Below are 26,131 nucleotides of genomic sequence, written 5' to 3'. Positions count from 1 at the left end.
AAAGTAATGCAGTACTATCAATTAACCACACAGTGGCACTGTTTTCTTTGAAACCATACAGTCTATGTTAAAAATTGATAACGCTTGACAGCAGCCAAAGAGATTTCGATGACTAGAGTCAAGATAGTTGTAGATGGATATTAATTCTTCAAACATTAAGGCGCCATTAAATGCAGTTGTTTGGCTGAATTTCATAATTTGTAAATAGCATGTGGTCTTGTAAACACAAATGGCAACACAAACACACATTACTAAAGTGCCTTTTATAATGTTCAGTTAGGGTAGGTTTGCAATTTTGTTTTTGATATTTGATTTTGATATTTGATATTATCTAATTAATCATGTAACCCAGTCCGGTATCAATAAAGCACACATAACGGGATTAAAACGAATGCGGAAGTGTGTGGTCCGCACCATCTCGCCCCCTGCGCTCCTCGGCAGAGCCTCTGTGCTCAAACTCCTTGTTCGAGAAGACGCGAGGCCGCCCGAGGCCGCCCTCACCACAGCTCCAGCCTCTCTGCACAGCCGGGCGGCAGGCGTGAAAAAGCACAAGTCCCTCTTTCCTCTGAAACCTGGTCCTACTGTATATTTATTGGTGCTACACAGATCTTAACCATGGCGGCGAGTGCGAAGCGAAAACAGGAGGAGAAACACCTGAAGATGCTTAGAGAAATGACGAGTTTGCCTCCCAATAGAAAGTGCTTTGACTGCGATCAGCGGGGCCCAACCTATGCCAACATGACTGTGGGCTCGTTCGTGTGCACCTCCTGCTCTGGCATCCTGTAAGTACTCTCATTTATTCAGTGACCTTAGTTTAGACATGGCGCACACGGCACAACGTTTTGATACCCTTCAACCGCTGCAATGTGCGTCAACCATCTCAAGTTAGCATATGGGAGCTAGCTAACGTTGGATCCTTATCACAATCTGTGTCAGTGTGGTCTTAATCTGTTGTGTCATTGTTTCATGCATTATTGTGTGCGGGCAGATTAGGATTTTAGAGTCAACTGCATTGAAATTATTACTGATCAGTCAGTGGCTAACTTTAGCTCCCAGTGCTAGAGAGTGAACCAACTTACTGTCACTTACTACTCGCCTTGAGATAAGCCAAGTGCCTGCCCATACTGATACTTCTAGTAGCTGTTAAAATGAAGATTTTATCTCCAACACAATAAACCAGGAGTATCAAATATATAGTGCTGCAAGAGTCCATGAATAATTATAATAATAGTCTAATGTCTGCTATGCAACAAGTTAAAAAATTAAGAAGCCATTATCAAATTTAACAAAACGATATCAGAATTGAACTCATAACACTTAGATAACATTATATAGCTATTACTTGATCTCTGGAAGTGCAGTTGTGTAATCATCAAGCATAATGTAGCTCAGGACTGAGGATTAGTGAAGCATTGCATTCCTTGTTCACCTAAAGATAACCCCCCCTCCATTAAACTGTAAACCAGGCCTCATGGCACTTACAGTGACACTATTAAAATGACTTTGCATTAACAGATGGCAGCAAACGTACAGCCGTATAAAATAAAACATGTCTTTGGGATAAAGGAACACCATTATCTAAACAAAAAGGCTCAAATTGATTCAACATATCTACACAACTATTAACACCAAAGGGCATGCATTCCACAGGTTAGTTATTACTCCATTTTAGGTTTAAATGTGGTAATTATTTGCTGTGCAGCTACAAGCTAATCAGTGAAAACCTTGGCATCACTTTCACGTTTTACCTCTTACTGCAAACAATCTTATAATTGGCCCTGCTTTTGCAGACATATTTAGGCCATCACTCATATTTAATAAAAAAAAAAAAAGTTTTAGGACTCATCCAGTTAGAGACTAGAATAAACATATGTTTTATAGGTTTATTTTCAGCATATCCATGGATGACATCGGTGAGACATTGGCTAAAGTGAGGATTTGTAGTACCAGTGTCTATGGATTATCTACGCTGGAAACCTGTTGTGATTGTAAGCTCAGGAAGTGCCATGGCCTCACAGCAGCTACATCAGCAACATGTGATTTTTTTAACATGACTCAAAAAGGAAATTATGAAAGTATTGTCTCTTTCAACATTCTGCTACTGAAATGCAACTTTTTGTTGTATTTTGCTTACTTCTTTTCTAATTTCACACTTTCACACTGTGGTGGTTGCAGCATTTTATAATTTGCAATTGCATGTGAAATTCCTTGCAAAAAAGCAAACCGTTTAATATATTAAATGTATAGATGATAAATAGTTTATACTTTTTGTCAAATTGTGGACAAGTCTTTTTTGGGGGGGGCAATAAGAGGTCCTCTACGTCATTACAGAAAATCTGCACTTATAGTTGTGGTTGCTAAATGGGTGGAGCTGGAATCTGCTATGTAAACACATTCCTCATCAAGGTGGAGGCTTTCCCAAGAGGAACCCAGCTCACAATGTGTCTGTGAGGAGAACTCCTTACTGGCAGGAAGTCACTCCACTCTGTCAGCTGCTCACATGGGAAGTCACTGTCACTGACTGTACTGAGCTGACAAGCATTGATGATAGCTCAAAATAGCTCTTCCATTGTTTACTGGAGAGTTTAGATGTCATAATATGAATGAATAGTGATGTGAGAAAGGGCAATACGATTTTACAATTGACATGACTTTTTGACAGCATGAAGGATTATTATTATTATAGCCAATAATAATATAGCTCAGAGTCAGATTCAAACTTAATATTTTGTCATGCTCCAGCATTTAAAATCCCACTGATTTATTGGATTATAGACATTTTAATTAGCATGTGTTTTCATATTCTTACAACAATATAACAACATGAAGGGAAAGAGTCTTTTAAAAAAAAAAAAAAAAATAAAAAATCCAATAAACAATTAAGCAATGGATTCCTTCAGATAAATCAAACGCATGAACAGGCATGACAAAAAGAGAAATTCAATCTGTCTCAAAATGTGTGTAAAATCCCTCAGTCGTCCATGAACAGGCAGATAATACCCAGTTTTACCAAATAAATGTCCTATTCAAAACCAATGACCTGAGGTGCAAAACATTTTATTTATTTATTTTTTCCCATATTTTGACACATGTTTTGAAGTGCTCCATTCAAAGATGTTTGGGGCTGTTGATGTTTTCCTACCTGACCTAGTTTGATTTTATGTGACAAGGATGAGATCGGGCAGCCGCCCCAGGCCACTCAAACAGCTTACTCCCAAGTGAAATTGACAACGAATATGTAAAGAACTTGTACTTATGACTTATGATGTGAATGATGGTTCCTATTTACAAAAAGAAAAGCCAAAAGTGTAAAGAGTGGGTGGACACAAGAACAAGTTTTGTACAGGGAAATGGTGAATAATTTAGCAGGCAGGTTTAGTATTACACTTTAAACCAGCACCCATATGTTCAACATACTTTGAGTTCTATAGAGTTCTGTTGGTTCCCAAACAAGCTGAAACATATTAAAATGACTTTACCACAACAAATTGATGGGGCCATTTTTGCTTCCCATTGTTGAATAGCACAATGTTTTTAAGACTATTTTTCAACTTGGGAAATGTCAGAATGTTTCTTTTCTTTTTTGTAATTATTTTAAATGTTATTTTAAATGTATTCTTTCTTAGGTGCCAACAAAAGCTAAAAGTAGTAATATAATATCCTAACATATTTTCCATGTCTGATTCCAAAGATCTCATGCTCTGATGTGTTTGCTAATTTGCATAAGTAAATATTTGCTAACTGTGTTGTTGCGCTTTTAAGGTTACAGAAAGGCAAAATGTGTTGAAATAAGACCTTTTGTGTTTGGGAGAAAAGTACAACTTTTTATAGACTATTAATACTGATTACAGATGAAGTAGACTAAATAAATACTGACCTTGATTCTAAATTCATTGCGACCTTGCAACCATTAGTTTCTGCTTACTCATACATCAAGAATAAACAGTCAAGCACTCTACAAGCTTAATATAAAAACCACTGAAGGCTGTCTTTGACCTATTACAATTGACGGCCATTTTGAACCCAGGGAACTTCCCTCCCCAGCAGCATAACTTGTGTTGGCTCATGAATCTTACTATTACTACACCCATCTAGGCTTGTCAAAAGTATTGAAAATCAGATACTCAATATTAAAACTAATAATGGCGACTTGCTGTTATTATTATTCTTTTTTTATTATTATTATTGTTATGATTATGTTTGTTTTGCTTATTGTACGTTTTGTTCCACTGTAAATGTTGTTCAGCACTTTTTTTAATACTAATTTCAGCAAGTATCGATACTAAAAAAGTCAGATTCACAGGACAGAAATGAAACTTTCCTGAATAGCTTTACAATGATCTAGATAAGACACTTGGTAATATGAAAACAATACTATTTATTGTTAAAAATCACATTTTGTTGTCTAAAGGAAGAGTGTTATAATTATTGCAGTATCAGTATTGAGTATTGAGTTTATTCCTTAGTACTGAAATCGACTTTGAAATTTTTGTACTCTGACAACACTTCTGCACCCATCACTATTCACAGTTCTGTCTGTCTTTTTTGTCTTTTATCATCTACACTGTTGAAGGCCAGTGTATTTGATTGCGGTAAATGATCATGTCCCACTACTGTCACACGCATTGCCCTCACCACACTGACCTCTCTCTTCTCCTCCTCTTTGTCAACAGACGAGGACTTAATCCACCCCACAGAGTCAAGTCCATCTCTATGACGACCTTCACGCAATCTGAAATCGAGTTCCTACAGAAACATGGCAACGAGGTGGGTGCTCATTATTCCAATATAATTTTGACAAGTGAAATGTTTGCCTTCGTGCTGTTTTTGGGCAAGACACACTGTACACTGGTTAATGATTGTCTGACAGCGAGAGTGAAGTGGACTACAATCTATTGGGTATGGATTTGCATGCGCTCTCCCTAACACATAGTGACATCTCATTAAATGGACAGATGGAGATGACTCAAACTTTGGCAATGAATGCTAAAAAAATGCGAATGATACCAAGCCTATGTTTTATTTTACCACATATTTTACCCCTTAATACTCTGAGTTTGACAAATGTGATCACATTGTCAAATCGTGATTCTGTTCAGAGTACATATTCAGGAGCATTGCATTTGAGAGAAGTCTGAAAGGTTCAACTGCTAACAAATTAGGCAAGGGAAGTTTATTTGTATAGCACAGTTTGCTTTACAGAATAAGAAATATGTTAAAATCACATTACAAACAAATGAAAACATAAATAATCATCATAAAATTAAGTGTGGAATGAAAACCTTTCAATCATATGCTCAGCTAAAGAGAACTGTTTTGAGTCTGGAGTTAAACAGGGTCAGAGTAGAGGCCTGTTTCACATGTTCAGGAAGACTTACAGGTTTTAGCTGCATAAAATTGAAAGACTGACTCTTCATGTTTTTAGTTTTGACCCTGGGCACCAGCAGGAGTCTGAGGTCCCTGAGGTTCTCAGAGTGCGAGATGGTTCATATGGCACTAACATGTCAGAGATGTAACGTACTTTGGTGCTAGGTCATGGAGAGACTTGACCACAAGCAGAGCCACTTTAAAGTTCATTCTCTGAGCCGCAGGAGCCAGTGCAGAGACCTGAACACAGGACTTATGTGCTTGTATATTACAAGAATGCCATGCATTTCTAAACTATAGTTCTTTTCCATTAAAGCCAGGATATTTTGTTGTTTGCTGAAACCATTGTTACCTAAATAATTTCTGACATTCTGAAATCACAAACTGCATCACGTCTCATTTAAAGGTCCCATATTACACAAACTTCACGCTTGGGAGCTTTAAGACACGTTAGATTGTTGTTGCCAAAACATACCCGGAGTTGTGTTTTGTTTCATTCACGCATGTTTGAATAACCTTTTTATTATTCTGTCTACATCTCTAAAACTCAAAAAGCTCTGTTACTTCTTGTCATGAAGCTGTAGTTTTCAAATTAACAGCTACCATTTACCTTTTGTTTAGTTGTGGAAATTACAGGGCTGAAATTATCCAAATGATTTAGTATAGGTGTATGGGGTTTAAAAACACAGTGGGGCACTTCCTGTATTGTCACATGACATCATAAAGTATAATTGTTTTTTGTTTGAGAGATGAACTGAGCCTAAATATGCATGTTTAAACATGTGTGAATGAAACAAAAGACAACTTCAGTTTTGTTTTGTTTTGTTTTTTTTTGTTGAGGAAACATTACAACATAGGTCAGAAAATAGCGTAATATGGGCCCTTTATTTTTATAAGTATATTGACTATTCGTCTCTTATCATAATTACAGGAAGTCACATATTTTTGTTATAAGCATCACTCAACCGTTTCTAGTAAATGGAGCACAGAATAGAGCAATGCCACCTGGGAAGCAAAGTCTATTATAAGCCGTGGCAATGTCGAAACAGCACCGGGAAAGACTCAAGGTTGAAACTGCCGCATGCATCCAAAGCTGCTATATGAATTCTGCAGCGCTCATGTTTCCATTTCACACCTGAAAAGAGATGCAGACTAGACTGGAAAAGGCGAGGACTGAGAAGTTAAAAGTGAAGTTGACTTTCAATTTAACCACAAAGACCGCAGTAGCTGAAACTTCCCACTCGTCTATGAGCAACGCTGTAACCTATAATGCAGATACGCCCTCTTCTAAACCATTTCCCATGTGCACCAGTTTAATAGGTTTATGTTCACTTTTTTTCACATTTTATTTGTTTTTGTCTAAACGATGGAGGACTAGTGTTATTATTATGTTTTATCTCCAAAACAGTAATTGAATAATACTGCCAGTTTTGACACTATAGTGAAATATATTGTCCGAATGTATTTATGTTGTGAAATTTAATGAAGTTAATGAATTTAATTTAAGTCTCATTGATAATTACAGATATATTAACAATAAATATACAGCAATTTGACAAATAAATGAACTGACATTTTTCCTGATCTGACAGAATGACGATTTCTTCTCAGGTATGTAAACAGATTTGGCTGGGCCTGTATGACGACAGAACCTCATCCATACCAGACTTCAGAGAACCACAGAAAGTGAAAGACTTCCTTCAAGAGAAATATGAGAAGAAAAGATGGTGAGCATTGTTCGAGGAGCCCCCAGTGCAAACTAAGAGATGCTTCAGCCATGTGTGCGTAGCTTTGTCTGCTGTTGTTTTTCCCCTGTGCCTTGGAATGTCTCACACAGCTCCTAGCATTTAGCCTCAAGCAGCTAAACACTATTCTCTAAATGTAGGTCATCATAGACAAACTGTACAGAATTTAAATAAGCTATTCTTGTTTAAGGTGTGTTTTTGAATACTCTTAAAGTTCAAAATAATTATGTTGTGTACTGTGACTCTTAGCTTTTCATTTTGCAGTCGAAAATGGAGATGGCTTTGGTCTCTGCCTCGACTTGTCACTACTTGCTGTAGAAATTCTCAGCTGCATGGGGTTTTCTACTTAAAACTTATAGTCTGACAGTGCAGTAATTGTATATGTGTTTTCTTTTTGCTATAATTGGTCAATTTTAGGGTGCAAATTTTTGAGAGATTTAATATAGCAAATTAGAGGTCTCTGACATACGTCTGCCAGATGATACTGAATTGTTGTAATTTGGAAATGTAAACTTTCAAAGTTGAGATTATGTCTGCATTTAAATTTTTTAAGTCAATTCCAACATGTGCAATAAATGAACCTCAACTCAAACTAGGCTTATCAAAAGTATTAGAGAAGAGAAGAGAGAGTAGAATACTAATCGAACTATTATCAAAACTAGATATTCACTTCAGCAAGTATCATTCACAGAATAGAAATGAACCTCCTGAATAGCTTTTGAATGATCTTGAGCTGTTTCTGATCAAGTATGAAACCACATAAACCACATAGTATATGACCATGGACCACTGTAGAACCAACTTGGTTGAATGAGAGATTTCACAGATACAAGGCCACATTGTAACAGAATGTGATTTTCAACATTAAATCATAGTACTTTCTTTTATGTTGTCTAAATAAAGATGTGGTTTTGGTATCTGCATTGGGTATCGACCTTTTGTTTTGGTTTCCAGGTGGGTACCTCCAGAACAGGCCAAGGTTGTTGCTTCAGTCCATGCTTCCATCTCTGGCTCATCCAACAGCAGCACGAGCAGTACTCCAGAGGTCAGACCACTCAAGACACTGTTAGGAGAGTCTGCGCCATCGCTACACCTCAACAGGAATACCCCACCCAACCAGGTAAGCAAAATGCTTCCTTTATATTTCACTGTTTTTAAGTCCCATAATAGGCGTGATTCAGGTAGTTTGTTAATTCTTTGGGATAGACAGACACACAAGCTTGTTTTTCCTGGTTATAATCATATAATATACAGCAAATGTTAATTGGATTAATATTTGTCGCCCTTGGCTGGTAACAAAGGGCTTAGGAACCATGTTTATATAGCAAATATGCATCATCACTATCAGCAGCATGATTCTAACAGACCTCCTCGTTTCCAAGAGTTTTGAATTGATTATGAAATGTCTGTGCTTATTCTTTTGGAGTTTTCTCATCTAAATCAATGTTTTAACAGTCACCAGTCGTGAGCCGTGGACAATCCCATCCGCAGCAGTTCCATGAGAAGAAGTTTGACCTTCTCAGCGACCTGGGGGGAGACATCTTTGCAGGACCACCAAACATCAATGCTGGCGCCAATTCCAGTTTTGCCAACTTTGCACATTTCAACAGTCACACAAGTAAGAAACTGTTCCAGTCATACTGAGATCATATTATGATACATGGGGGATTTTTTGCTACCTGGATACTACTCCATTTGCTTGTGTTACAACCACAAATGCAAAGCTTGTTGGTGTAATTATCAGGAGAGGAATGCCAGATCCTCATCTGGCTATTAGGCTTTCCTTTCTCCATGCAGTATAATGCCCTCTCATTTCCTCTTTAAAGAATCAAAAAACTTCCCGTTGTGGCATTCCAGCGATATAAGCATATAAGTATAGCATTTGTGTATCTCATCTATTTCATTCCATTTCTCAGTTTTTACGACCAAATATTTGTTGTTTTTCCATAGTTGTGTCATATGTCGCCAGCGACTGCCTGACATTTCCCCTCATTGTTTATCCTGTTGTCTGATTGTGTGTTTTGTTCTGTCACTCCATCCATCCCCAGCACCTCAGACCACCAGTGCAAATGCAGACTTTGCTAACTTTGACACATTTGGGACCACTGCTGCCTCATCAGGTGGTTTCCCTTCTGCCCCTGCTTCATTTCAACCTACAAATACAGGTATAATCTGCAAACAGCTGTAGTGTAAAGAAACATCTTTGAATGAGTCAATGGCTTTCTCAAGTTTAGGGCTGCAATGATTAATCGGACTCAGTAATTTACTAAAAATAATTTACTACTATTATGTTACTATTTAAATGAATGCCTGGACCACAAACTGCATAGACTATAGCATTACGGTTTGCTAGGAAAACGGGTTTTACCACACAAAACCAAAAATACACAAGAAGAATGTATATTTTTGGATTGTTGTTTAACTAAAATTTATTAAGAAGCCTCTATATTTGGCACAATAGAAAAAAAAACTTTTAAAAAAAAGGTTAATTGCAGCCCTATACTAAATAGCATATATTCTCCAACATTTTGTCTGTAAATATGTTTACTGGATGGTTTTCCTAAATTTTTTATCTAAAATCCATATTTCTGTATTTCTCATTTGCCTTTCCTATCACTGAATCCAGCTAAAGCTCTTGATGTCTGCACTTTTCAAAGCAAACTGTCCTTTCTCCCCCTTCTGTGACATGCATGGAGCGCCCCCTTTCTGGAGGATAATGCATTGAGCTGAATTTATAATAAATCGTATTTTAAAAGCTCACATCTTATCTTTATCAGTGGCTCCAAGATACTGGGGTGAAATTACTCTTTAATTTGTGCAATAAAATTGAACTTGAAAATCTGACATTTGTTCATTGAGAGGAACAACCCAACCCAGTTAAGAACCACTGTTGTCTGTGTAATCCAGTCATTTGCATTAATGTTCCTTCTATTTTCTTTACCACTGCTTGTAAATCATTTTTCATTTGCCTGTCCACTTTACCTGAGATGCCTCATTGCTTCATTTTTTTCTGTCCCTTTTGATTTTGGCTGCCAGCCTTCACTGTGCTCTCATCCAGTCGCAGTATGGGTGAGTTTGGTACTGCACTGCCTCTCCAGGCAGCACACAGTAAGTGGTACCTCTTGCTTTGTCCCACTGTATAGTGGACGTTTCCTCACTGTTTGTGTGTGGCATGTGGCTGTGTCAGCTCCTGAAATTTACAGCTTTCCTTCACAATGCTGTGTGATAATTTAAACCATCTAAATATCAGAATCATGTGTAAGCACAGACTAGCAGGCTGCAGAGCATTTCAGAATTGGTTTGGGCTCAGTGAATTGGTGAATTTCCTATGACTAACAGTCATCAGTCTTTCGTGCGTTACCTTCTTTAAAACGGGTAGCCTGTACTCAGTATGCCTGCCCTTTGCTTATTAACTCTTGGTCGCAGCTTCTTCTGTCCCTCAAAATTTATTTTTTGTTTTATTCAGGACATAAAAGTCATGCCCCCTTTTATGATTTTTAATTTCTCTTTTTTACACAGGTAGCACCTCAGGGGGACTAGGAAATGCCAATTTTGCAAATTTTGACAACTTCCCCAAATCGTGTAGTGCTGACTTTGGATCCTTCAGTTCCTCCTCCCAGAGTAACTCCACAGGAGCTGGCAGAGAAGCTGCACAGAGTAGTGCCCCTGCTGATAGATACGCAGCGCTGGCTGACCTGGATAACATGTTTAGCTCTGGCAAAACGGAGCCAGGTAAACTCTCCTGCCTAGCCTGTTTTAGAAATGGCCAATAGAAGAACACAACTCCAAATTCTCTCAGTTCTGTTTTCGTTCTATTGAAAAGATGGACAAAATATGTCAACTACAATGTCCCTCAGAGTAGCAGTGTAAAAGAGAGGGTATTATTCAGTCTTTATATAAAATTCAAACATGAATGGTCATATATTTTATTATTGGATATGTAAATTTCTAACTATTAAACTATTGTCATTTTAGTAGGTTGAAAAAGACAGCCACCTTGGGACCCTCTTTACTTTCCCATCTGTGACTGTGTTTTTTCTTTAGGAGGTGGTGTTCCCAGTGGAACGAGCACAGCAGCAACAGCTCATGTGGCCCAGGTCCCTGCAACTGGAGGAGACCGTTATGCTGCTTTGGCTGAACTGGACACCGTGTTCAGCACCTCGGCGCCCACTAGTGTCTACAACACCACCAGCACCTCACATGGGTGAGCTCTGAATGTGTTCTGACTAGGGATGGGCATTCGATGAAATTTTCTTAATCGATCGTCGGAAGAATTAATGATCGATTATCGATTAATCATTAACGTTTTTATTTTAAAATGATCATCATTATTATTACTATTTGCACTACTAATCTGCATAAATAAATTCAACTTTACGACATATAAACCGTAACCACTCTAGAGCCACATCAATCCGTTTGAGATTATAATGTGTTTAATTCTGTTTTGCACAACTCTCACAGAAACGAAACTTAAAACCGCATCGCTAATTTGCATAAACTAAGCGAAGATAAAACTACAGCTCTTGTGCGCTGATGAGGTCAATTTCTGTTGGATTAAAAGACATGACTCTGTGGAATACAGGTTAGTGTGACCAGATTTGCGTTTGTCAAAACCAGGACACTGTACGGGGGGTGGGAAGTGGGGACTCGTCATCGACATTGCGCGACTCTCACCTGGCAAAACTTTTTCCCACTGGACACCGAAAAATATGTGCTGCTTTGTTCACTGTGCACATGGCCTCACACTTGTCCCGACCAGAACGGAAAGCATGGAATTTCTTATTCAAGTCATCGTTAAATACGCATTCGGTACGTTGCAGACTGACCGAATGTTTCTGTTTGCTCGCTCCTTCTGAGTGCAGAGAGCTACATGTACGGACCCCCATTTGGTCACGCTACGCACAGCAACCTACATTCGGTTTGTTGATTAAAATGAACGTAATCGATGAAATTCTTAATGATCAGTTATCGATTAATCAATTAATCGTGCCCATCCCTAGTTCTGACATACATAGTATTCAGTCTGTATGGCTATCTCTTACATACTGCTGTTTGTTTTACTGCAGCAGTGTGTTTGCATCAGACGGTGGAGCACCATCAGCACAACCACCACAGACTATGCCCGCTGTGGCTCCTGGATTTGGAGGTTAGTGAACAATTTTTTTCTCAAATGTGTAATGACTTAAATCCTAAAATGCATTTAGTGTATAGAATGACTTGTACTCAGGGTGAGCCTCTGTTCTCAACTTTCTATTATCCTACAGCTCCATCAACGAATCCTTTTGTGGCTGCTGGCATTGGCCCTTCTGCAGCACCCACCAACCCATTTCAGAGCAACAGTCGAGCAGCTAATGTGGCGGCAGCAGCCGGTATGTCAAGTATCCTAAAGGCTAGATGCTAGTACTGACAAAAGCTACATGCTAGTACTGAGCAGCTGAGCAGTTATTTTTATTTTATATTTGTCTCATTGTTGTTGGCACACTGGACAGGCTTGATGGGGTTTCTTCAGGGGCAGGCAGTTCCACCCCACCTGGGTAGGTCCATGGTGTACTCTGCCCCCCAAAAAGCATACATTTTGTATGAATGCTTTCAGATATAACAATTTTACACCAAACTGCAAATAGGGGTGGGTGATATCGGCAAAAATGTCTCAATAATTTTATGAGATTATCCTGATGATAATCTAACAGTATTTCATACTTTTTGTCAAAAATATCTCCCACTTCTAACTGCACATATAACCCATTACTACTGTAAACTTATAAACAGCATTTGTTTATCTGGATGCATTATGTTGACCCCACTTGATGTGTAACTTGTGCTGTTCTTAAAGAGGTTGTAGATGATTTGGTAATGTTTATGGTGTGGCATTTACCTAACAGATGTTGGTTTGCATTTTCATTGGTTTGCATTTTGTAGCACAATTATCACATCCATAGAGCAGCTGTTCGGTGCTAACAGTTTTTGTGCTGTGTTGTAGCTTCTTTTGGCACTGCGTCCATGAGTATGCCATCTGGATTTGGAAATGCTGCTGGTTTCAACCTCCCAACCAGTTTTAGTGGGACTTTTCAGCAACAGTTTCCTGGTCAAGCTCCTTTTCCTCAGCCTCCCGCATACCCACAACAGCCCAATGGTTAGCACTTATGTCTATCTACTACACTATGTACACACACTCATTTATTGCTTCATTTTTAAAATAGTGTTTAACATGTCCTTTTTTATTTTTAGGTGGATATCCAGGGTTCGGTCAAGCAAAGCCTGTAATGACTCCTTTTGGGCAGACAATGGCTGGACCAATGGTTTCCAGTAATCCATTCCTTGTAAGTACCCTTGCAAATGCATAAGACATAACCCCTAAAGTCAAGCTTCATATGCAGGATTACTCAATCGTGGTGCAGTCAAACTACAACACTGTATGGTCATGATTAATGGAAAAGCATTATAAAGCTCTTAAAAGAGCTATTTTGTTTTCGTTAAACTCCACATACTTTTTGTCACTTGACATTTTTTGCATTGTCATCTTCAGGGTGCTGGGCCATCTATGCAGTATCCGGCTGGAGGTTCCTCAACAAATCCCTTCTTATAGTGACCCACGCGGACATGCTTCACTACAGGGTCAAAAATGGCACGCTTGCACCTATTGCACTGTTTTGTTTTACGAGTAGCTTTAAAAAAACAATGTTTGTAAGGATTTGTATTTTCTATGACATGAGCGTGTGCAAGGGGCTACGGCTACAAGACAAAGTGACGTTGTGTGCTGAGGGAGAGGTTGATCCCCTCCTCTCTATTTAACCTGTGAACTGGCTTCCACTGAGCCACAATGTATAATCTCAAAGGCTGAATTTTAAGTTATTGCATACAGTACATCCTATCCATTATGCTGCATTTCTGTACATATTTTGCAAGAAAAAATCCTTTGTGCATATCAGTATTTGTATTCAAACCAGAATGGTAAGATTTTTGCCTCTTAAGAGCTAACAGGAACTGCCAGTTAATGTATTTGTTAAAAAAAAAAAAACAATTTTTAAAGCTGTGCTCACTTGAGAAAAAGACTGCTTATTGTAAAGGTGAAAGCTGTGAGACTGCTTTGGAGGGGCAGGTGACTCCCTTCATTGTGAATTGTATGGTTCTTAACTACAGTCCAACCACACTCAGGTGGATAACGGGAATTGCTTATGAACTGAAAACCACTTTCATTATGAAATTTTAAGTTAATGTGTAAATATATATACAGTATATATATTAAAATGAATTTTAAGTAAAAGTTGACCAAACTGTTCATTTACATTGATGTGTGAGATCTTGTATCATTGTTTTCTATAAAAAAAGAGAGCTTTATATGCATTGTGCTGTTGTCAGTAATTTAATACTACAGTACACAGATTGAATGAGTAAAAGAATTTTATAATCTGATCTCTTGAGAGCTTGGCCTTTCACGTCGGAATGTCCATATGATATAAAGGCCTCGTAGAGTGAAAACAATGGCAATGACTGCAAAATAGCTTGCATATATTATAAACTGAAAAAAAGAAATGTAACAAATCCAAAGGTTCTTTAATATATTTTTTTTATAAAATAATACAATATTGCAGATTCACCTGTGGAATGATGCTTAGACCCAATCCATTAGTGTCAACGACCACTGCCACAAGTATTGTCTGCAGGACCAATGCTGAAAAAGTATTCACTCCAAACACTAGTGCGTATCTCTCCATTGACAGACCAGCCGCAATCTGAAACCTAAGCACCCGTACTATAATCAGTCACGTAGCCAATCTGATACATGCAATGTCATAAAGTTATTGATTTTTTTTTTTTTTTTCTTATTTGATACCTAAATAATCACTATAATTCATTATTTCTTACTATAACTCAATACTTACATGGCTATTGTTATCAGCATCATGTACATACATTTGAAGACCACATATCCTGCGTAACACAGCCAGATGTTGTCTATAAAGGACATGAGAAAGAGGGAGGCGCACCCCAGACCAGAGAATCCACCCAAAGCCAGCTCTCCCCAGTGCTCCCATCTCACCTCAGTGAAGCCTACACCATATGCTGTAACTGCACCTACAGGGGAGGCATGTGTAAAGTTTTAATATAAAACAAATATTATGGGCTATAGTCATACTCAGGAGGTTAGAGACAGCTTCCACTCCGCCATTGTAGATGCTGGAGTTCTGGGAGGGCTCAACATGTTCCCATAGCACCTGAAATAAGAATGGAAGTTACATGTGTTCTTTTTCCTTTTAGCTTCTATTGATACCATCCTATAAAAATTTGGTACTATACACATTATAAAACATGATTTAAAAAAAAATGTTAAAGGTCCACTCACTGTGTAACTTTTCTAGTGGGGAATACACTGCTTGCTTGTCTCCATGGACTCCTTGTCTCCTTAAATGTCTAGTTTTAATTTCATTACAAATGTTTTTATTGCTTCAAAAAACATGCATTCGTACTGTGAGTTGGTCGCCACCTACTTGTTTTCTACGGAATTGCCATACTGTGAAACATTCCAGGTATAGTCTCAAACAGAAAAGTTACACAGTGCATCTTTAACTGATATGTTGGCCTATAGTTATAATTTTTATCAACTGACCTGCACGTAGTTGACTGTCTGGTTATAGCCACAGGTAGCCATAGCCCACCAAATAGACCAAAAGAGGAGGTTTCTAGATGAGTAGCACTCAGCCAAATCTTTCTTCACAAGCCAAAGTACTTTACCAAGACTTCCTTTTCCAGTGTAGTTGTTTTCTTTCACATCTTCTCCTGGCATTTCTCTTGTAGACCCCCTATCTATGTCCTCAATTACATCCTCTCGATCATCAGGTTTTTTACGGTGGAAGAACAAGCTCTTTTTTGGCATTGGTAGAAGGCAGGACGTAACCATGGCCAGAGCAGTAAGGATCATAGTGAATACCAGGATGTTCATGAATGACATCAGATTAAAACTGACCAAGAGCTGCCCCAGGACCGCCCCCACCGTGTACCCTAAAAGCTGCACGCTGCGGATGAAAGAGGTGGCTTTCTTGTACCACTTCACTTCTATCACACTGCAAGTAAAAAAAAAATTGATCAAATCTAAAGTATCCTAGACTATTCAATGTTTTTCTGTTATTTTACACTCTGGAATAGATTGTGCTGAGTTTGTTGTTCAAATCCCTCATTTATAGTTCATACTACAAAAAACTTCACATTTTGTCAGTATGAATCTTATAGCGTGTTTAATGGTGGTACATAAGACATTGGCACAGAATGGCAGCCATGGTTCAGTTAGTATGCCCCACTACAGTCACCACCACCATCAATGAGTTACTAAATGGTAAATGGTCACATTTTTCTATAGCGCTTTTCCACCTTCAAGGCACTCAAAGCGCTTTACAACAAGGAACCACTCACCCATTCACACACACATTCACACATCAGTGTACGCAGACACTGTGGGCAAGGTGGGTTAAGTGTCTTGCCCAAGGACACAATGACAGCATTCATCTGTGGGAGCTGGAATCACACCAGTCAACCTGTGGGTCAATGGATCTGACCGCTCAACCTGTGATGTTTATGTCGAGAGCTACAACACAAGGCTTGTGTTACTATGCACAATTTAAATGTCATGAACAAACCTTACTAAGAATCCCTATAACACTAAACTAGGAGAAAATTTGACATCCATACCTGTAAATGTATGAAAAATATGCCACATCACATGCCGTCACCACCCCGTAGAAGAACTGTGTGGTCTGCATGGTGGGCACACTTTTGGTCCAGTAGAGTAATGCAGTTACGACAAAAAGAGCAACACTTTGGAAGAAAATCACAGGCTTGTAACGCAACCAATCTGTGAGCAGGAAGACTGGCACCAGCACGGACATGTAGGAGTATGTCCAGACTGGGAGAATCTCATTGTTTACCTGGCATAACCAGAACAAGGATTACATCTCACCATTTAACTTTCCTAATGAAGGGTTCATCAGTTTTTTTTCTCAGTGGAGATGTTAATGCTTAGAATATTTTACAGTATGGCATAAAGGTTATCTAGTATTTATATCCCTACAAGTGATTTTATTGCTCAGAAATACACAACGTACAAACCTGTGTTCCTTGTGTTCACATGGCTATGTCACATTATCCAGTGTAATTGTATTTAGTGTGTGCCCTGTTTCACCTTTATGCCCTGACAAAGACCATCTAGCTTATCGAAACATCTTGGCGTCCCTCCCCATGCAATAAAGAACTTTTAATATTTTCAGTCTGTGTGCCTCAGGTTTGTACCTTGCCATTTTTTCTAGTAAGGGCCACATTCTGCTGAGATTTCAACCTCCACAGAGCACCTGTACATGCATTGTTACTGTATTCTGCACAGATCTAACCTGTAACTTTGACTGATGGTGCTACCTGCTTGTCACCATAGGGAATGGAGAAGTTTAATGCCATACTATAGAACATTCCTGGTAATTACCTCTACGTGGTGATAAGTTTGGTCACAGACCCTGAATCAGAAAAGTATACTTTAAGTTTTAATTCATTTCTGATAGTAATTACCTGCTCTGCTGTTAAATTCTTGTCCAAACCACTCAAGAATGGTATAAGAAAAGGCTCCAGTGGCTTGACAGTGCTGAAAAATCCGTAAATGCCCAACAGTATAGTGGCATACCTCCAACCTGATTTCCAGTTTTTCCATTGCCTAACTAGTTCCATCTAAACCACAATTAGTTCTTAACCTGTCCCAAACACGAAAGGAGTTTAGTTTGCATACACTTGTCTTCCTTCCTGTGTTAAATTCCATTAGTCAATCAATAACCAGTTCTGATCATGGTTCAGACAGCTGCACTCGTGGCATGGAATAAGGTCAAAATAATCATCATGTTTTCAAACATTCTAGGCCCCTTTTCCTGAAATTTAGTAAAATTATTTCCCAGTGAATAGTAATAACTTAGCATATTATTAATATTTATTACTTTCAAAATATTATCAATAGTTTTAAAGTGAGAGTAAAGTTTTAGACATACACAGAACACAATATGTTTTGGGATTTTCAATGTTTGGGTTACGTTTTGAGTTATATTATAGTAATTTTATGCTAAACAAATTAATGTACACATTTCTCTATGAAACAAAATATAACTTGTCTTCGTATCATCATATTATCTTTATTGACCATGCTTAAAACTGCTCTTCGTTGATCACCGTCACCTTCCTAGAGTCGTTTTCTTCAGAATGGTTTTGATAGGTGCAGGCTGTGTGCATCCCTCGAATCAGGAACAGCACTGAGATGACTGCGTAGTAGCTTCCATAGATAATGAACTGCAAAGAACCATTATAAATCAATGCTTTAATAATTAAAGTTTTAGTTTTCAAGTGTGGATGGAAATTGATCATTTCAGTGATGTTTTCCCTACTATGTTTATTTGAAACGTTTTTTGAAGAATATCTTATGGAATTGTGGAACCATACTCAGTCTAAATTGATAGGCGTATGCCCACTAGATGTCTCTCTCTGCTCACTCTACTGATGTGAGTATTGGAGCTCAGTACGAGATTTATCAACAGTTACGACTGCAAATTAGATATTATTTGCTGCTAGTACCGCTTATTTGCTGCTATTGCCACTGACTAAACTAATTTAACTCTTCAGTCTTTAACTCTTTAACCACTATTATTAACAATATTACAACAACAACTACCAGCAAGTTAGCAGCTTTTCTTCTTTTCACAAAGACTCAATTAAAATACACTAATGCACACAATGGTACCTGTGTGACTATGTCCAGTCCCAAAGCAGTTTCATCCACAACTATAAAAGTCACAATGGTTTGTAGCAACAGGGCCACAAATGTGTTGATGCCAAACGTCAGGGCGTAACACTCCATGGACAGGTTTGATGCAATCTGAAATCTGAAAATTAATTTAGGAATTGTGAACAGTGTAAAAACAGAGATTTACATTTTTCCAACTTACACAGCAATGGTAATGAGTAGCATGTAGCATGATTTGAAAAGAACATAACCAGCATAGCAGGCCCAAATATTACTGGTCAGTGCCATAAGAAAAATTGCCCCAGCCCCTGCAGCTGAGAAGAATCCTAGGGTCAGCTCACCCCACACTACCCAGGTCACCTTAACATGACCCACACAGAAAGCAGCTGCTGCACCTGGATAAGAGAAGCAAGTATAAGTAATATACACGTTGTGCTGGTGCATTATTACTCCTATGCATATTAGCAAGAGTCTATCATGTCATGCCTACGTTTTTAAAGTTATATATATTGTGCAGTGGAAAAATTTTTTACGACCATTTCTTAACTCTGTATCCTGTTTTTGTTGTGTGCTGCAGATCACCAGGATGTCCATACATCCGAAAATCAGATAATTACTTATATGAATCTTTTCAGCTAAAAAAAAATATAAAAAAGAAAAAGATTTTGAGTGCATTTTGAGATTTACCTGCAAGACAGCTGACAGCCTCAACACCACCGTTGTATGTCGATGATGCTCCTGATGGCTCAATGTGGTTCCACATTAACTGGACATAGTTGAAAATCTGAATGTAGCCTGCAGTGGCCAAAGCCCACCACAGTGACCAGCAGATTAACTTACTATATGCAAAACAAAACAAAACAAAAGCACAATTATGGCAGGTAGTATACTAATACAACTACATGAATAAGGCCTTACCTTGAAGAGTAGCACTCCTTAAAACTTTGGAAAAGTAAACGGCCTGCTCTTGTTATATTTTCTCTGCTACACCACCGAATCTCAGCCCTGTGTCTCACACTGTCTTTCTCTGTCGGAGAGGCCTGTCCCCCTTTGAAGAATAAACTTGTCTTGGGCATTGGCAAACATAAAGAGATGAGAAAAGCCACTATTTCTAGTCCAAGGGTGATGGCATTGAGGTAGAAGTAATCCAGACCTGTTTGTCACAAAATTGAAATTGTGGTCCTTTTGCAGTGAAAAACATTAATTTGAGATATTTTGGCCTACCAGCCACAGAGACAAGCAACTGGCCAAGAGATGCTCCAAATGTGTATCCAATCAGCAAAGCACCACGCAGGTATCCCGTTGCTCTTTGGTAATTCTCAATGGGTATTACACTGTATATGTATGAAAAATAAGCCACTTCTGTTGATGTCACCACTGCATAGTTAACCTGTGGATGAATTGGAAAGATGTTGTAAGAAATGATTGTGTTGCAATACTAAAAACAAATGATTGCATTGTTTAGCACACACAAACAAACATGTGAATAGATTTATTTATTGATTACATTTATTTAATTATTTATTTTCGAAGAACATAAATGTGTTAACTGGTGTGTTTGACAATAGTTTACAGTTTAATAATAGTACCTCACCTGTAAAAAGACCATTGCTGCTAAACCTGGAACAAAGCAGAGCAACACATAGTTGGAGACGAGGAAGAGTCCTTGAACTACAATGACAGGCTTGTGTTTTAAAAAGTCGGTCAGCAGAAATACAGGGAAAAGGAAACACAAGTATGAGTATGTCCATATGGGAAACAGATAATTGGTCACCTGAAAAACAAGGACAAACACTGGTAACCTCTAACACTCAAGGCGTATTACCCTATTTTTTTTTTGTTAGGGTTGGTATTCATTTCTCGCCTCTAGAGAGTAGACCTACCACTTACCACTTCTTCGGAAATATTCTTGTAAGGTCCAATCAGGTATGGTGTCAAGAAGGGCTCTGCTACTCTACTGGAACAAAAAAATCCATAGAGACACAAAATTGCAGTAGGATAAGCCCAAGTGGAGGACTTTACTTTGTTCCAACAACTCATCCCTGGATCCTGTACCTGTCCAGGTAATCTCAGGTTATCTGTCAGAGCTGTTGAGTTTTCTTATGTTTCAGTAGCAAATATTTACGACCCTATCAGCAGTAGAGGACTTTGCCCTCTTGACAATTTTCTAGTGAAGCCCAGGTGCGGTGAAAGGGGAAAAGGTTTGGGGCACTAGTACCCTCTAGAATGCTCCCCCCAAACATAGGCCTTGCAATCTCGACTGAAAATGTTCAAATGCACTGTATCTAACACTAACTGTACATTAATCTCACACTAGGGTTAACTTGCATTCAGCTGATTTACTTTACTCACAGCTACGAATTTGTGGATCTTAATGATTGTGGTAAAGTATCAGTTACTTTCAGGGCAAAAAAGCAGATTACTTGTGTTTAGACTAAGGTCAACTTGAATGAGATGAGTAACTTCAACAGTGGCGTATTATTGGCAAGTGTCCAGCTCCATTTCCGTCTGTTCAGATCCTTCTTTTGCCACCTCCCTGTTTAACCTACAGCTGCCAATCATTCCCTAACGATATTCCCTCTATACTCTACTCTATACTCCCTCTGTTCATTCAGTCTGTGCTCGATTACTTGGTTGAGTTGACATGGAATGACCAAGCTATTATTATTGTTACACATGTTACTATGTGTTTTGAACTTAAGCAGAACAAAAGTTTTGCTACCTTTTTTTCAAAGACTAATAAATATTCAAATCCTTGTGTACCTGATGCAGATCTAAATGGTATTTTAGAACAGAACCTATTTTTACTGTAACATGTGTATATAAGTAACAATTACTTGCTCAATTCAAGGCAACTGGTTTCCATGGTTTTACCAAGTAAGATGAACTTACTCTTACTCTTAAAGTAAAGGTTACTACATATTTCAGATTTGAGGAACTGACTGATTAGTTGGCACAGCTTCACAACATGAGTTCTATGAAGGAAATCTTAAGTACACTTAACTTGCTGTGCCTAGTAAGATGAAAGAGGGATTTAATGTACACTACACTGAGGAATTACTTGTAAGCTCAGCTTTAGATTGACAGTCCATTTTAGTCAAATTTTAGTCAGATCGGTTTCCTTGTTTTTTTTGTTTTTTGTTTTTTTCCAAGTGGCTGTACTTATTAGATTTTTCAGTGTGGCAACCACAAAGTGTGACTCATTACACAGTGCTAACTACATTAAAACAGCAAAGCAAACATGGTAGGCAATGAAGGGTGCACTCCATTGTTAAAAGTTAAAATTATACATGTAAAGTAAAACTGTCTGGCGCTGCCCCTGGGTACGCCACCTGCTTGTCTCTTGTCTCCTACGATGTGCTTGATTTTCCACAGTATGGCCTATCTATCGTCCATCTATCGCCTTGGAGACACGCAGGTGACATTACAAGCCAAACTACAGGTCAGATCTTCTAAATTTAAGAATGTATTTGAAATAAATAAATGCATGATAGTAGAGGGGTAGATTAATGCCACATTTTTGGCGACCCCATAACAATAACATGTGAGCAACACCATAACGTTACTTAATGTATTTCTTGTAATTAAACTTGAGGTAAAAATGTATTCGTAAATGTAAATACTTACTAGTTATGGCCCATGGAAGATCCATTGTATTGTACCCAGGGTTGCGCCATAGACAGTGCGTATACATGCACATCAGTATCCCGGTTATGATCGTTTTTTTTTTTTTTTTGTTTTTTTTTGTTGAGTATCCCGGTTTCTTCATGGTGCATGTATACGCAGTATCCCGAATACTGCCATAACCGGGATATGGCTCATAATCGGTATACTGACGTGCATGTATACGCACTCCTGGGTTGCGCGTGCTTCAGACTCGTCTTTGTTTACATTCCTTTGCGCATGCGTCATCTCTATAGCAACTAAATGTTGACGGGGATCTGAGATCCGCGGAGACCATTGTCTGTGGCGGGGACCTAACTTTGACAAAATGAAAATAAAGCGCTTCTGTCTCAGATATTACCCACCAGGTAAATCATTCACCATGCAATTATTATTATTATTATTACCACCTTAATGTTATGACGTACTTTCAGCCACTGGCCTTAGCTACTTTTAGCTAGTTTCAATTGGCTAACAACGCTTCAGTAATGCACATTTCACAATATGGAAGCTAACTTATTTTAAACTCTTCTTCAAACAGGTATTATAATAGAATATGAAAAAGGGGAACAGCTAAGGACAAAGTCAATAGACCTTCTGGAATTATCAACAGAGTGCGTGAGTTTATTTTTTTAAATCAAATTTTATTATGTTTATTGTGGTTCCTTTTTATGTGTAGACTGTGACCATCGATGTATGAAATATCTTTGCAGGACAGATCCAGATGAGCTGGTGACAGAGATAGTAGAATCAGAGCCTTTGATCATAGAGCACTGGGCTGATCTGCTTAAAGAAATGATCATCTGCCTTCAACAGAAGAAAACTCAGCAAAATCATCACAAGTTCTGCTTTGTCAAGGTGTGTATAAAAATGCACTCAATTACAAGTACAAGTAGTGCTGCCAAATGTGTAACAGTATAATGTATGCATAAAAATATTCGTATGATGAGGAACATTAGAATTTCTTGATTGCATGTTTAAAATTTGACTCAAAAAATCCATATACCTGAAAAATTGACTTAATTACAATGACATATTTGTAATGGTATTTATTTTTTCATTTTCTCTATTTGTAATTTCAGAAAAGATATTTAAAAATGTCAAACTGAATTTAATGTCACATCCACAGGTTATTAATTTCTTACTACCACTGACAAATGTTGCTTTTAACAAATCTGGATCGAAGTAAGTGCACCAATCTAATGAATTAATTTTCATTTCATTTTCATTTCATTACATTTTCTACATGTCTTTAGAGATATATATTATTTATATGTTTTCTTGTTTCTCTGCAGGTTCATAACAGGGAGCTATGACAGAACATGTAGAGTATGGGACACAGCGTCTGGCACATGCCTTCTTACACTAGAATCTCATCAAAGTGTGGTCTACGCGATTGCCTTCAACAATCCTTTTGGGTAAACATCATGATGTATTTTCCCACCTGTGAATATAAAACAATAATCAGTCAGCCATATGTACAACTTTTAATTTCTCTCTTTCAGCGACAAGATTGCCACTAGTTCTTTTGATAAAACATGCAAACTGTGGTGTGCTGAGACGGGCAAGTGTTTCCATACATTTAGAGGACATACAGCAGAAATAGTATGTATTTGTATGTAATTTTTGCCTTGATGTTCACGTTCACCACTGTTGGAGAAACCAAGTTCTTGACAAATTTGTGTGTTGCAGATTTGCTTGGCATTCAACCCTCAGAGTACGTTAGTGGCGACAGGAAGCATGGATACTACTGCCAAACTGTGGGATGTAGAGAGTGGTGAGGAGGTGGCCACACTGTCCGTGAGTATTACACTTTATTTATACAAACGCTGTTTAACTGTTTTATTGTATGTATGAAGATGATGAACTGTGTGATATTGGGCTCTTCTGAATTGCTCAGTTCTAGATTTTTTTTGATAACATGTTGTATTCCATCTTACATTCCGTTTCGTTGTGTTTTAGGCTCATAAAGAAGAGATTCTTTGTTTATGCTTTAATACAGTGGGAAGCCAGCTAATCACTGGCTCCTTTGACCACGCAATGGCTATATGGGATGTTCCTTCTGGAAGGTCAGACACATAAAGCATATTGCATAAGGGCAAAAAGGTCTTTTACTAAATAACATGGTTATCTGCATCTTCCCCTAAGCCTTGTCCACACTCTGCGCGGTCATCTTGGGGAGATAAGCAATGTGCAGTTTAACTGGGATTGCTCACTTATTGTTTCAGCCTCTATGGACCATACCTGCAAGGTCAGCAATCCTACTGTGTTCTAAGTCTGCAGTTAGATGACACCAATGATTAAAAATGATCTAACTCACTCCTCTTTCCTGTTTCCTCAAATTAAGCAAACAAAAATTGAATGTTCAAATGTCACTCAGGCCTGTTTGTCTTTGCAGTTGTGGGAGGCATCCAGTGGGAAATGTGTGGCCACACTAGAAGGACACAAAGAGGAGCTGCTGGATGCATGCTTTGATTTAACTGGACACTTGGTGGCTACAGCCTCTGCAGATTGTGAGTCTTATTGCATTGATGCACCATTATTGCATTGTTAGTGAGTGAGTAACGTAAATGTAATGTTAATGTTATGTCATTTTTGCCCCAGGCACAGCGCAAGTATTTAGTGCAGTAACACATGAACATGTTTTAACCCTGAAGGGCCATGAGGGTGAGATCTCCAAGGTAAGTTTATGGGTATGCTCTAAGACCTTTAGAGACATTTGTGCATGTAAAAACATAGCCTTAGCATGTCAGGTCTAATAAAATGGCATAGGTACATACTATTTACATTTAAACTTTTTAATTTTTTTGCCAAACTGCAGTCAACTTACTCAAGCACATTTTTATTAACGATTGCTTGAAATGCACTGATCCTTAGTTGTATATGTATCTATTATCTGATTTGGTTTGCTTTGGCAGGTCTGCTTCAACCCCCAAAGTACTCGACTGCTGACTGCCAGCTCTGATCGGACGGCTCGTCTATGGGACATTAAGACTGGAGAGTGTGTTCAAATATTAAGTGGTCACACTGATGAGATATTCTCCTGTGCTTTCAACTACGAGGGAGACACCATTATTACAGGTACGCACATGAAGTAAACATAGGAATGTTCAAAGCACAGCACAGCATCAATCACATTATTATGGTACCTTCTTCACAGACTCATTGGGCATTATGTTAATGCAGAATGATAGAAGAATCCATGATTTTCAACTATACCTAGTGTGCATATTTACTACAATAAAGTTCTATGCTCTTTTACAGGTAGCAAGGATAACACATGTCGCATTTGGTACTAGTCTCTCATCAAACCACTGAAGGAACAGGAAATATGCAAAATATAGTTTTGCTAATAAACTGGCATATGTGTCAATACAAAAATGTCTTGCAGTATTTTTTTTCTGACTGAATACTTTTTATACAACTGAAATTCTATGATGCTTTGAATTGTAAACTATAGAAGTAATAATGAAATGCAGATGTCGTGTAAATGCTTTCTAAAATGATAGTATAGTTTCAAATAAAGAACCTAACAAATGTAACTTTTGTGAAATATTTTACTCTTCACCAAAGAGGGGATCTGAAACAC

General features: G+C 38.1%; 4 protein-coding genes across 6 annotated transcripts; 2 read left to right on the top strand and 2 right to left on the bottom strand.

Moving 5' to 3' along the window:
- Positions 1-492: 492 nt before the first annotated feature.
- agfg1a (ArfGAP with FG repeats 1a) lies at positions 493-14,394 on the top strand. Of its 3 annotated transcripts, XM_020940345.2 has the most exons (14): positions 493-782; positions 4,674-4,767; positions 6,979-7,094; positions 8,067-8,232; positions 8,568-8,730; positions 9,161-9,277; positions 10,149-10,220; positions 10,632-10,844; positions 11,157-11,316; positions 12,182-12,261; positions 12,380-12,484; positions 13,096-13,248; positions 13,344-13,435; positions 13,642-14,394. In XM_020940345.2, exons 1-14 carry the CDS (start codon positions 616-618, stop codon positions 13,699-13,701), a joined length of 1,758 nt encoding a protein of 585 aa, XP_020796004.1. In that variant the 5' UTR covers positions 493-615; the 3' UTR covers positions 13,702-14,394. The 3 variants fall into 3 exon arrangements, with proteins under 3 accessions (XP_020796004.1, XP_020796005.1, XP_020796006.1); XM_020940346.2 differs by lacking the exon at positions 10,149-10,220; XM_020940347.2 differs by lacking the exons at positions 10,149-10,220; positions 10,632-10,844.
- Positions 14,395-14,517: 123 nt separating this feature from the next.
- slc19a3a (solute carrier family 19 member 3a) lies at positions 14,518-17,822 on the bottom strand. Its single transcript, XM_020940575.2, has 7 exons — positions 17,667-17,822; positions 16,800-17,035; positions 15,724-16,177; positions 15,253-15,331; positions 14,999-15,191; positions 14,714-14,855; positions 14,518-14,634 (listed from the first exon to the last, which is right to left on the bottom strand). The coding sequence occupies exons 1-7, from the start codon at positions 17,820-17,822 to the stop codon at positions 14,518-14,520; spliced, it is 1,377 nt and encodes a 458-aa protein (XP_020796234.2).
- Positions 17,823-18,287: 465 nt separating this feature from the next.
- slc19a3b (solute carrier family 19 member 3b) lies at positions 18,288-20,919 on the bottom strand. The gene is made up of 8 exons (XM_020940573.1): positions 20,770-20,919; positions 20,474-20,653; positions 20,104-20,269; positions 19,798-20,032; positions 19,567-19,718; positions 19,082-19,274; positions 18,877-19,018; positions 18,288-18,428 (listed from the first exon to the last, which is right to left on the bottom strand). Exons 1-8 carry the CDS (start codon positions 20,917-20,919, stop codon positions 18,288-18,290), a joined length of 1,359 nt encoding a protein of 452 aa, XP_020796232.1.
- Positions 20,920-22,741: 1,822 nt separating this feature from the next.
- Positions 22,742-25,841, top strand: daw1 (dynein assembly factor with WDR repeat domains 1). Its single transcript, XM_020940474.2, has 13 exons — positions 22,742-22,910; positions 23,084-23,156; positions 23,256-23,400; positions 23,672-23,727; positions 23,838-23,960; positions 24,048-24,147; positions 24,235-24,342; positions 24,505-24,611; positions 24,691-24,793; positions 24,941-25,055; positions 25,147-25,223; positions 25,461-25,623; positions 25,807-25,841. Exons 1-13 carry the CDS (start codon positions 22,871-22,873, stop codon positions 25,839-25,841), a joined length of 1,245 nt encoding a protein of 414 aa, XP_020796133.2. The 5' UTR covers positions 22,742-22,870.
- Positions 25,842-26,131: the final 290 nt, after the last annotated feature.

This window comes from Boleophthalmus pectinirostris, unplaced genomic scaffold, assembly GCF_026225935.1.
Source record: "Boleophthalmus pectinirostris isolate CB_2022bp ecotype Guang Dong unplaced genomic scaffold, ASM2622593v1 HiC_scaffold_9, whole genome shotgun sequence".
Classification (NCBI taxonomy): Eukaryota; Metazoa; Chordata; class Actinopteri; order Gobiiformes; family Gobiidae; genus Boleophthalmus; species Boleophthalmus pectinirostris.
The sequence above is the reverse complement of the archived record's forward strand: the minus strand, read 5'-3'. Positions and strand labels throughout refer to the sequence as shown.